This window comes from Entelurus aequoreus, linkage group LG17 (genome assembly GCF_033978785.1).
Source record: "Entelurus aequoreus isolate RoL-2023_Sb linkage group LG17, RoL_Eaeq_v1.1, whole genome shotgun sequence".
Lineage (NCBI taxonomy): Eukaryota > Metazoa > Chordata > Actinopteri > Syngnathiformes > Syngnathidae > Entelurus > Entelurus aequoreus.
The window spans coordinates 42,968,255-42,979,000 of record NC_084747.1 but is presented as its reverse complement, the minus strand read 5'-3'; the positions used below and the strand labels follow the sequence as shown (position 1 = coordinate 42,979,000).

General features: G+C 39.5%; 1 protein-coding gene across 1 annotated transcript in view; it reads right to left on the bottom strand.

Moving 5' to 3' along the window:
* plcxd3 (phosphatidylinositol-specific phospholipase C, X domain containing 3) overlaps positions 1–10,746 on the bottom strand; it is a 49,284-nt gene that overhangs the window by 7,111 nt on the left and 31,427 nt on the right. Inside the window, exons 2-5 of the mRNA XM_062025720.1 lie at positions 8,805–9,061; positions 2,694–2,867; positions 2,444–2,619; positions 1–68 (exon numbers count right to left, since the gene is read on the bottom strand). The exon at positions 1–68 is cut by the window's left edge and continues 34 nt beyond it. Coding sequence (XP_061881704.1) covers positions 1–68; positions 2,444–2,619; positions 2,694–2,867; positions 8,805–9,061 — 675 coding nt within the window. The remainder of the gene's footprint in view (positions 69–2,443; positions 2,620–2,693; positions 2,868–8,804; positions 9,062–10,746) is intronic.

Sequence of the window (10,746 nt, the reverse complement as noted above, 5' to 3'; positions counted from 1 at the left end):
CCCCCTTCATCACGGTGCTGGCCTTTGGTGTGAGAACCACCTGGGACACGAAGAAGGTCCCCTTCCTCCTGCAGGACACAAAAATGACACATATCCAGGTACTGTATTGGCAAGCAAGGGGGTGAACTGGGGTGAAATGACCCGTGGGGTTCCTCAGGGCTCGATTGTGGGGCCACTATTGTTCAACTTGTACATGCTGCAACTCGGCCAGATGATACGCAGCTTCAATGTGTCCAAGAATGACACTTTGATCTACGTGTCACTGATACCATACCATACCATAACAACTTTATTTATAAAGCCCTTTAAAAACAAGCACAGTTGAAGAACAAAGGGCTGTACACCACAAAGAAATAGAGGCAAAGGACAGACTAAAAAATAACATTTAAAAACAGAAAAAAAAAATACACATTGAAAAAGCAAATGCAAATTACCCTAAGAACAATTTGTTAGATAAAAAGCAGTTTAAAAAGTTAAAAACAGTTAAAAAAGTTAAAAGTTAAAAACAGTTTAAAGTCTCATGCTGATGGCAGGTGAATGTTGACCTGTCGGTTCTGCATCGAACAGATCAGTGTGTGGATGCAAAACTATTTTCTTCATCTAAACTCAGACAAAACTGAAATCATTGTCTTTGGCCCACAAAAGCAAACAAACTATCATTGGTCACCTTGAAACCCTCTCCATGAAACCGAGTAGTCAGGTTAAAAATCTAGGGGTAAGACTTGAACTTTAACTGTCACAATAAGTCAATAACATCAGCAGCTTTTTACCACCTGAAAAACATTGCCAAAATCAGAATAATGATGTTTCAATCCGACTTAGAAAGTCTAAGTCTAAGTCCTTAATCTCGTTAAATGCAAATATAATGACAATAAAGTCCATTCTATTCTATTCTATTCTAATGCATGCCTTTGTCTCCAGCAGGTTAGACTGCACTGACTAACCTCCAGAATGCTGCTGCTCGAGTCCTGACAAGAACCAGGAAATATGACCATATTAGTCCAGTGCTTGGGTAAGCGCGGTACAGAGAACTACTGTAAAATTGTCTTAAAAGTTAAAAAACAGGCGGCATTAAAATGATAATCTTAAACTAACGCCGGCCACCAAAGCATCAAACAACTATAAATAGGGATAGGTACAGAATTCGGTACTTTTATTGGCACCAACCAAAGTCTGTCGGTACTACCGGGGAACCGATTTACGTGAAATCAAACAGTGCCAAAGTTCAATACCTTTGATGCTCGTGAGGTCAAAGCCACTACTAAGATGCACGTTACCTTCAAACAGCTTGTGTGTGATAAATACAAGACTTACAGTTCAAACACTTTGTAGGGATCAACAAAAGACTAGACTGGCAGATTCATCTTAATAGTAAAGACTATCTCCTGGCTAAGGAAACACACTGTAGTCTATACCAGTGGTTCTTAACCTTGTTGGAGGTACCGAACCCCACCAGTTTCATATGCGCATTCTTCTTTGGTGAAAAATAAAATGTTTTTTTTTTCAAATTCAAGACAAAGTTATATGTTTTTGGTAACACTGTAGTATGGGGAACATATTCTAAGTAACAAAGACTTAATTTAGAGTTATTTGGACACTAGGGGAACATATTCTAAGTAACAAAGACTTAATTTAGAGTTATTTGGTTAGGGTTAGGGTTAGAGGGTTAGGGCCAGGGTTAGAGGGTAAGGGTTGTAATAAGGCCATGCCGAATAAGGCATTAATAAGTACTTAATAATGACTAGTTAAGAGCCAATATGTTACTAATTTGCATGTTAATAAGCAACTAATTAATGGTGAATATGTTCCCCACACTAAAGTGTTACCATGTTTTTTTACTGGTGCACAAAATGAACCGTGCATGAACATCACCTTGTTCAAAGAACAAAACCAACACAGTGCATGAACTCACAACAAATTACACACCTGCAAATCAGTGTGACTTCTGCTGCTGCCGTATCCGTAATACGCCGATAGGGAGAAGTTTTTATTTACACGATGAGTCGGGTGTGTCTTGACCTCCGCCGAACCCCTGAGCCTGACTCACCGAACCCCTAGGGTTCGATCGAACCCAGGTTAAGAACCACTGGTCTATACAATACTGCCATCCAACGTCTTGAAATTGTAACTGCATGCAAAGTCTACTATAAAATACAGTACAGTACTTGGAAATGAAACACAGAAGTGTAAGAAATCATGATAGCACAGCTCAGTGTTAAAAAAAAATTAAAAAAATGTTTGGGTTTTTTAAACGATTAATACTTACTAACACATTTAAACAAACAAAAAAGTACCAAAAATAATATATTCTTTTCAGGGACGTCTTAAATTTGAGTAAGAATACAATACTAAGTTAGGGATCAATGACAATGATTGGTTCACATACAAAGCCATTGGCAGTGATGATATCTTATTCCAAAATAAAGGATGCATGGTTGCTAACCTGCGGTCAGTCACAGACGCCTGGAGGAACTGAACCAGCTTCTCAGGGTCGGTGGTGTTGGCCCAGGGAGAAGGCATCATCTGGCCGGGCCACAGGAAGGGCACCTCCAAGGCCATGGGGTGGTGGTAGAAGACCAGCACCTGGTACTCCTTCTCCCAAAGATACTGCAGAGACACCTGAAGATGGACACCACATTGACGTTGAATTGTTTGGAGTCCTAATCTGGGAGTGGGAAACATTCACAACATACCTCCTGGGCAAAGACAACCGGGCACAGCTTCTCTCCAAACACGCCCTTTAACATGGCCACCAGTTTCTCATGGTGCATGTTCTGCACGCCGTAGAAGTGGTTGAAGTCCAGGAAGACCACCTCTCTGGCATGTGTCGACAGGAAGCTGCTGATCTGCTCAAGACCTTCTCGGACCTCAGAAAACACACATGGTTACAAACACTATGGATTGTTATATCTGAGTCTTTGTATTTCATTGTTCGGTTTATGATGTCTGAAGCTGGTAATGTCTGATTTTTATGTACGGTCGATGTTTTGTTTTTTGTTTTTAATGGACTTTATTGTACCTGATGGAAATAAGCCTCTCGCTACAATCTGGCATATTTACAGTTTTTTATTCAATATTGTGCATTATGACATGAAACAAATAAGGATACACATATATAAATCATCACCAAATTGTACATATCCCCCTGAGAACCAGCATCCTCAGTTTTCAGTCTATTTCTTTTGTCAGAGTTACACTTTTCTGAAAAATTAACCTGCTTTTACAAAACACACACGTCTACTGCAGAAAAGGCAGAATCTCATACATCTGTTAGTAAGATTCATGCATTATTCTTTGACAAATTCATGGAAAATATTAAATAAAGACATGACAGTAGCATATTTACTCATGCCAAAACCCACCTTTTTAATCAAGCTTTTAATCTTTAATGCTTTCACTTCATTCAATGCCTGGGTGTTGTTTTGTTTTTAAGTGAATTACTGATATGTTTGTATTGTTGTAAAGTGAATTTACATTTTTGTAAAACACTTCAAAATAAAATTAATTCTTGTTTTTTTCAATGTTGATGTTTTTATATATACATATACATATATACATACATATACACACTGTGTGTATACAATATATATATTTTTTATATTTTTTTATTTTAATTTTTTTTAAGTTTGCAATATTCATGTTTGATATGATTCAATGTTTTTTTTTAAACACATTAAGTATTCAAAAGGGGTCCTTGATCCAAATAAAAATGAGAGGAAATAATACAAATCATAGAGCTGCACCTTCTACACTGCAAAAAGTCAGTGTTCAAAAACAAGAAAAAAAAATACAAAAATTAGGGGTATTTTACTTGAACTAAGCATAATTATCTGCCAATAGAACAAGAAAATTTGGCTTGTCAAGACTTTCCAAAACAAGTAAAATTAGCTAACCTCGATGAACCCAAAAATACCTTAAAATAAGTATATTCTCACTAATAACAAGTGCACTTTTCTTGGTAGAAAATTTTTTTTTGGACCTTTTTGCTCAATATGTTGAAAAATATTCTTAAATAAGTAAATGCTAGTACCATTATCTTGACATAATGATATGCGCTCGGCATCATGATTTTTTTTTCATGCTTGAAGTAAGAAATTATTACTTTAAAAAAGTAGTTTTATGCTTGTGAGTGTTAATGACGCAGCTTTGCATCAGTTGATATTCTAGTTTCAAGCATGTTTTACTCAATATAGGTCATAAAATCTCAGCAACAAGCTGTAATATCTTACTGAGATCATTTAGGACCAAAACCCTTAAAACAAGTAAAACACTCTAACATAAAATCTGCTTAGTGAGAAGAATTATCTTATCAGACAGAAAATAAGCAAATATCACCCTTATTTGAGATATTTCATCTTACTTAGATTTCGGTTTTTGCAGTGTACACCAGAAACATGAAGAATGCTTATATGGATCCAACAAATGTTTAGTTATCCACCTGTTGAGTTTGTTTGCATTGTGTCGTTTCGATTCAAGCTTTAGTCAGTGAGAAACTAAGGACAATGTTGAAAATGTGGCTCACAAACAGCAGCCATATGTGTAGAATGTCACAAAATGGAGTACTGATCCTAATTTGAAGCAGCACCGAACTGAACACATTCATTAGGATTCCTTGCTTACATTAATGAATCACGATGGGAAATGTCAAAGTAGTGGTGCATAATTTTTTTGGCATAATTGCTTTTACTTTAAACATACCCTCCTCAGTGGAGGTAATAATTAGCTTCATTCAAAACAAAGAAGTAGAAAACATATCATTACCATGAATTGATTAACGTGGACCCCGACTTAAACAAGTTGAAAAACTTATTCGGGTGTTACCATTTAGTGGTCAATTGTACGGAATATGTACTGTACTGTGCAATCTACTAATAAAAGTTCCAATCAATCAATCAATCAATCAAATCAGAGGGATTTTCAATAGAGTGCATTTGGGGCAAGAACAACAGTGCCTCAATAGATGCAGCAGATTATGTTTTTATACAGTATATATTTAATAAATCACCTCCTGTATATTAGGGATGTCCGATAATATCGGACTGCCGATATAATCGGCCGATAAATGCTTTAAAATGTGATATAGGAAATTATCGGTATCGGTTTCAAAATGATCGGTTTAGGTTTAAAAAGTAAAATGTATGACTTTTTAAAACGTAGGGGGAGGTACAGAGCGGCAATTAACTTTAAAGGCACTTCCTTTGCGTGCAGGCCCAGTCACATAATATCTACGGCTTTTCACACACACAAGTAAATGCAATGCATACTTGCTCAACAGCCATACAGGTCACACTGAGGGTGGACGTATAAACAACTTTAACACTGTTACAAATATGCGCCACACTGTGAACCCACACCAAACAAGAATGACAAACACACTTCGGGAGAACATCCGCACTGTAACACAACAGAACAAATACCCAGAACCCCTTGCAGCACTAACTCTTCCGGGACGCTACAATATACATCACAATTAGGCATAATAATGTGTAAAATCCACGACTGTATATATCGGTATCGGTTGATATCGGAATCTGTAATTAAGAGTTGGACAATATCGGAATATCGGATATCGGCAAAAAAGCCATTATCGGACATCTCTACGGTATATCTATTATAGAGCAGATTAAAATGAAAATGTACTCCATTTTCACTGCGCTATGATGTATGACAATTTTAAGACAAATTTGACCTCATGTTGTGACCATAAAAAAATAGAAATCAACATTTCTTGATAAATTGGATGCTGTAAAAGCTGAAGTGGAGCTGAAATTCCATTAAAAATGCATACAGTGCTGATGAAATGAATGGTGGTCAATGCATTGTTCTGTGGTCTTCAGTAGTGATGAGCTGTACTCTGTACTGTGATGCTGTAAACACCAGAGTCAGTTTGGAGAGAGTGGAGGAGAGGAGATGCGGATGAAGAGACAGGGCTGCGGAGCTGGCGCTGAGCGCTGGGACCGACAAGCTTCAGTGTCTTGGCTGAATGACCGCGTATCTTAAGACGTTGTCTTATCTTAGACGAAAAGCAGAAAGTGGCACTGGAGCCATACCCGGCCAGCGGAGAAATCAGCGGTACTCACTTTTTTAACCAACAAAGAAGCAAAGCAAAACGTTGATTAGGTGGCAGATATATATTTGCAAGAGCAATTTCAAGAAGGATATTTAAAGAGAGACTAGATCTTGTGAGATGAGGTCGGCCAACCCCGGAAACGTGTTAAAGGCCTACTGAAACCCACTACTACCGACCACGCAGTCTGATAGTTTATATATCAATGATGAAATCTTAACATTGCAACACATGCCAATACGGCCGGGTTAACTTATAAAGTGCAATTTTAAATTTCCCGCTAAACTTCCGGTTGAAAACGTCTATGTATGATGACGTATGCGCGTGACGTCAATAGTTAAACGGAAGTATTCGGACACCATTGAATCCAATACAAAAAAACTCTGTTTTCATCGCAAAATTCCACAGTATTCTGGACATCTGCGCTGGTGAATCTTTTGCAATTTGTTTAATGAACAATGAAGACTGCAAAGAAGAAAGTTGTAGGTGGGCTCGGTGTATTAGCGGCTGACTGTAAAAACACAACCAGGAGGACTTTGACTTGGATAGCAGACGCGCTAGCCGACGCTAGCCGCCGACCGCACGGATGATCGGGTGAAGTCCTTCGTCCTTCCGTCGATCGCTGGAACGCAGGTGAGCATGGGTGTTGATGAGCAGATGAGGGCTGGCTGGCGTAGGTGGAGCGCTAATGTTTTTATCATAGCTCTGTGAGGTCCCGTTGCTAAGTTAGCTTCAATGGCGTCGTTAGCAACAGCATTGTTAAGCTTCGCCAAGCTGGAAAGCATTAACCGTGTATTTACATGTCCATGGTTTAATAGTATTGTTGATTTTCTGTCTATCCTTCCAGTCAGGGGTTTATTTCTTTTGTTTCTATCTGCATTTAAGCACGATGCTATCACGTTAGCTCCGTAGCTAAAGAGCTTCGCCGATGTATAGTCGTGGAGATAAAAGTCACTGTGAATGTCCATTTCGCGTTCTCGACTCTCATTTTCAAGAGGGTATAGTATCCGAGGTGGTTTAAAATACAAATCCGTGATCGACAATAGAAAAAGGAGAAAGTGTGGAATCCAATGAGCCCTTGTACCTAAGTTACGGTCAGAGCGAAAAAAGATACGTCCTGCACTGCACTCTAGTCCTTCACTCTCACGTCCCTCATCCACGAATCTTTCATCCTCGCTCAAATTAATGGGGTAATCGTCGCTTTCTCGGTCCGAATCGCTCTCGCTGCATTGTAAACAATGGGGAAATGTGAGGAGCCCTTCAGCCTGTGACGTCACGCTACTTCCGGTACAGGCAAGGCTTTTTTTATCAGAGATCAAAAGTTGCGAACTTTATCGTCGATGTTCTCTACTAAGTACCACGTCCGATGCAGGTTTATTGATTTTTAAATGCGGCAAAAAATAGCCCGTTGTGTATACTAGACTTAGACTTAGACTTCCTTTTATTGTCATTAAAATTTGAACTTTACAGTACAGATAAGAACGACATTTCGTTGCATTAGCTCATTGTAGTGCAGAATAAAAGAGCGATAAGGTGCAGATATAAATATATAGATTACTGTACAGATAAATATATTGCACTTTTGCATATGCATCCACGTTTATGGATGTATGTTATATTGTCTTTATATTCCAGCGAGTTAATCCATTTTGGGGGGGAATTGAGGGGATTGTTTTGATCCGTTCAAGAGTCTTATGGCCTGAGGGAAGAAGCTGTTACAGAACCTGGAGGTGCTGTGGAACCTCTTTCTAGAGTCCATAAGTTGAAAACTGTCCTTGTTTGGGGGTGGGATGAGTCTCTACATATTTTCTGAGCCCTGGTCAGGCAGCGGCTTTTTGCGATTTCCTGGATAGGCGGAAGAGGAGTCCTGATGACAAATTGAGGTGATTCAATGCCCAGTAGTGCACAAGTGTGTTTCTGTATACCGTATTTTTCGGACTATAAGTCGCAGTTTTTTTCATAGTTTGGCCGGGGGTGCGACTTATACTCAGGAGCGACTTATGTGTGAAATTTTTAACACATTACCGTAAAATATCAAATAATATTATTTAGCTCATTCACGTAAGAGACTAGACGTATAAGATTTCATCGTATTTCAGCGATTAGGAGTGACAGATTGTTTGGTAAACGTATAGCATGTTCTATATGTTATAGTTATTTGAATGACTCTTACCATAATATGTTACGTTAACATACCAGGCACGTTCTCAGTTGGTTATTTATGCGTCATATAACGTACACTTATTCAGCCTGTTGTTCACTATTCTTTATTTATTTTAAATTGCCTTTCAAATGTCTATTCTTGGTTTTGGGTTTTATCAAATAAATTTCCCCAAAAAATGCGACTTTTTTATACTCCAGTGCGACTTATATATGTTTTTTTCCTTCTTTATTATGCATTTTCGGCCGGTGCGACTTATACTCCGGAGCGACTTATAGTCCGAAAAATACGGTAGTATTTTTCAAGCCGTGGTGATGTGGCGACATAAATGATTGTGTTTTGAGGGGTATTTATTGAAGTCGGACTAAGTAGGACATCACTGAAGGCCTAGGTGGGAAACGCACGGTCCGCCACTGCCATTGATGTATGGATGGATGGACTTTGACATCACAACCAATGACTGGAGCTGCTATAATGATTGACAAGTAGACCGCCCAATGACTGAATGAACACTGACTAAAAAAAGCGTCCATTAACGTGCAGAAGGCGGAACATAATAACAAGTTGTCGACTTACGGTGGCACTGAAGAGTCCGTGGGCAAAGTAAAGCTCGTTGTCAGGGTCTCGAGGTTTAGTGGAAATGCGAAGGTCGAAGAAGCGGACGCCTGCCTCCAGTTGGCTGTTGAAGTTCATTGTTTGCGTGGCCAACCATTTCCTCATCAATTTCTTGGCCACTGTACCGAAAACCGACACAAAGTTCTGCACCGTCTCCGGCTGCTCGGGGCCAACAGGAGACGCTTCATCGATGTAGAAGCTGAAGGAGTCATGGGAACCTGAAACGAAGAACACACAACACAACCAGAAGTGTCAGTGTTTGTATTTGTTGTGCATCATTTGTGTGGTGTGGCTGAAAGAAGAAGGGTCAGTGCCCTATCAGCCCTAATTTTATAATTGTATACCTGCAGGATGACTTAAGGGGCTGCTTAAAACAAATGCAATGTCTGCTTGGGTTTTTTTCTTTTTAGATGGTATTTGTCTTTCAGTGACGTGCGGTGAGGTTCATGGCTGGTGAGGCACTGACTTCATCACGGTCAGATTTACTAACATATGAACCCTAAAGAGTATCTTATTCACCATTTGATTGGCAGCAGTTAACGGGTTATGTTTAAAAGCTCATACCAGCATTCTTTACACATACAAACTGTAGCACACAAAAAAGCACATTTAATAAAAAAAAAACGTTATTATGGTCTTACCTTTACTTATAAATGAAGTCCATGCGCCGCTCCTTCTGAACAAAAGCATCGATAACTTGTTTATAGAAGTCTTTCTTATCTTTCTTCAGTTTTAAAAGTCTGTCTGTCTCGATGGAGATCTTCCTTTAATTATTACCTCCTGCTTCGATTGAAAGTCCAGTTTAGAAAACTGTTTTATTTTAGATATGTAATCCTCCATGGTAAAAGTCCAGGCGAGAGGAAAAAATAAACGATCGCTGCCGCTGCACTTAACTTGCTAACTGTTGCTGCTTGTTGTCACTTATTCTGCAGCTGAGTAGTCGCAAGAATGATCCATTCTTGCGCCCTCTACCACCATGAGGCGGGATTACTGCGAGCCTCACCCAGTGCGTCTTCGCAGCCGTTTTATGATTGCTCAGCACAAGAAATACGTTACACACATACAGTTGTTGACAAAATACACTTTACATTATATACCTCAGCTAACTAAACTATGGATATGTATAATATAATTCATATAGCAATACGGTCTCACTGCACAGCAGGCCAGCAGTTAGCCGAGTCATTGCGCAATCCATGGTGAGGCTCAACTGGCTGCTGACTCACCGCAAGTCTCGTCTCAGTATTTGAACGGCAAATGTGAAAATTCAGCGATTTTGAATAAAAATAATCTAAAACTGATGAAGTTAAATAGAAAATAACTTTATAGTATAATCACTGGATACATATAACAATTAAAAAATTTTTTTTTCTTTTTACAGTTTTTTTCTTTCCATGATGGCACGTGAGGCCCCGCCTCACCCGCGTCCCCTGACTACACGTCACTGTAAATGTCTTTTCATATAGTAGACATATTAATAATCTCCTACATGAAAAGACAATATGCATTTTATTGCGTCTGGCTCATTCCAGACTCACCATTACAACCGTTGTTCCTCCTATAGAGCACGGCTCGCTAAAAAGTGGTTCTGTTGGTCCGAGTTGTAGTTGCCACTCTCATGCGGGGAGAGGATACCAGGTGGCAATGGATCATTCCTAGAGAGGTGCTAATCTGGACAAGGCGCCAGCTGTTCCAAGTCGTGATCTGGGGTGGAACACCCTTCTATCCTTCTATCTATTCTATCCTCGCTTATCCATGCGGACTGGACACTGGCCGAGAGTTGGTGGGCGGCCGAGGGTGGAGTCGGCTCTCTGGGTTGCTTTGTTGGGTCGTCTCCTGTCTCTGGCCATGCTCCCCCCACCCCAGCAGACGATGGCGTGGAACACTGCAGAGGCCACCACAG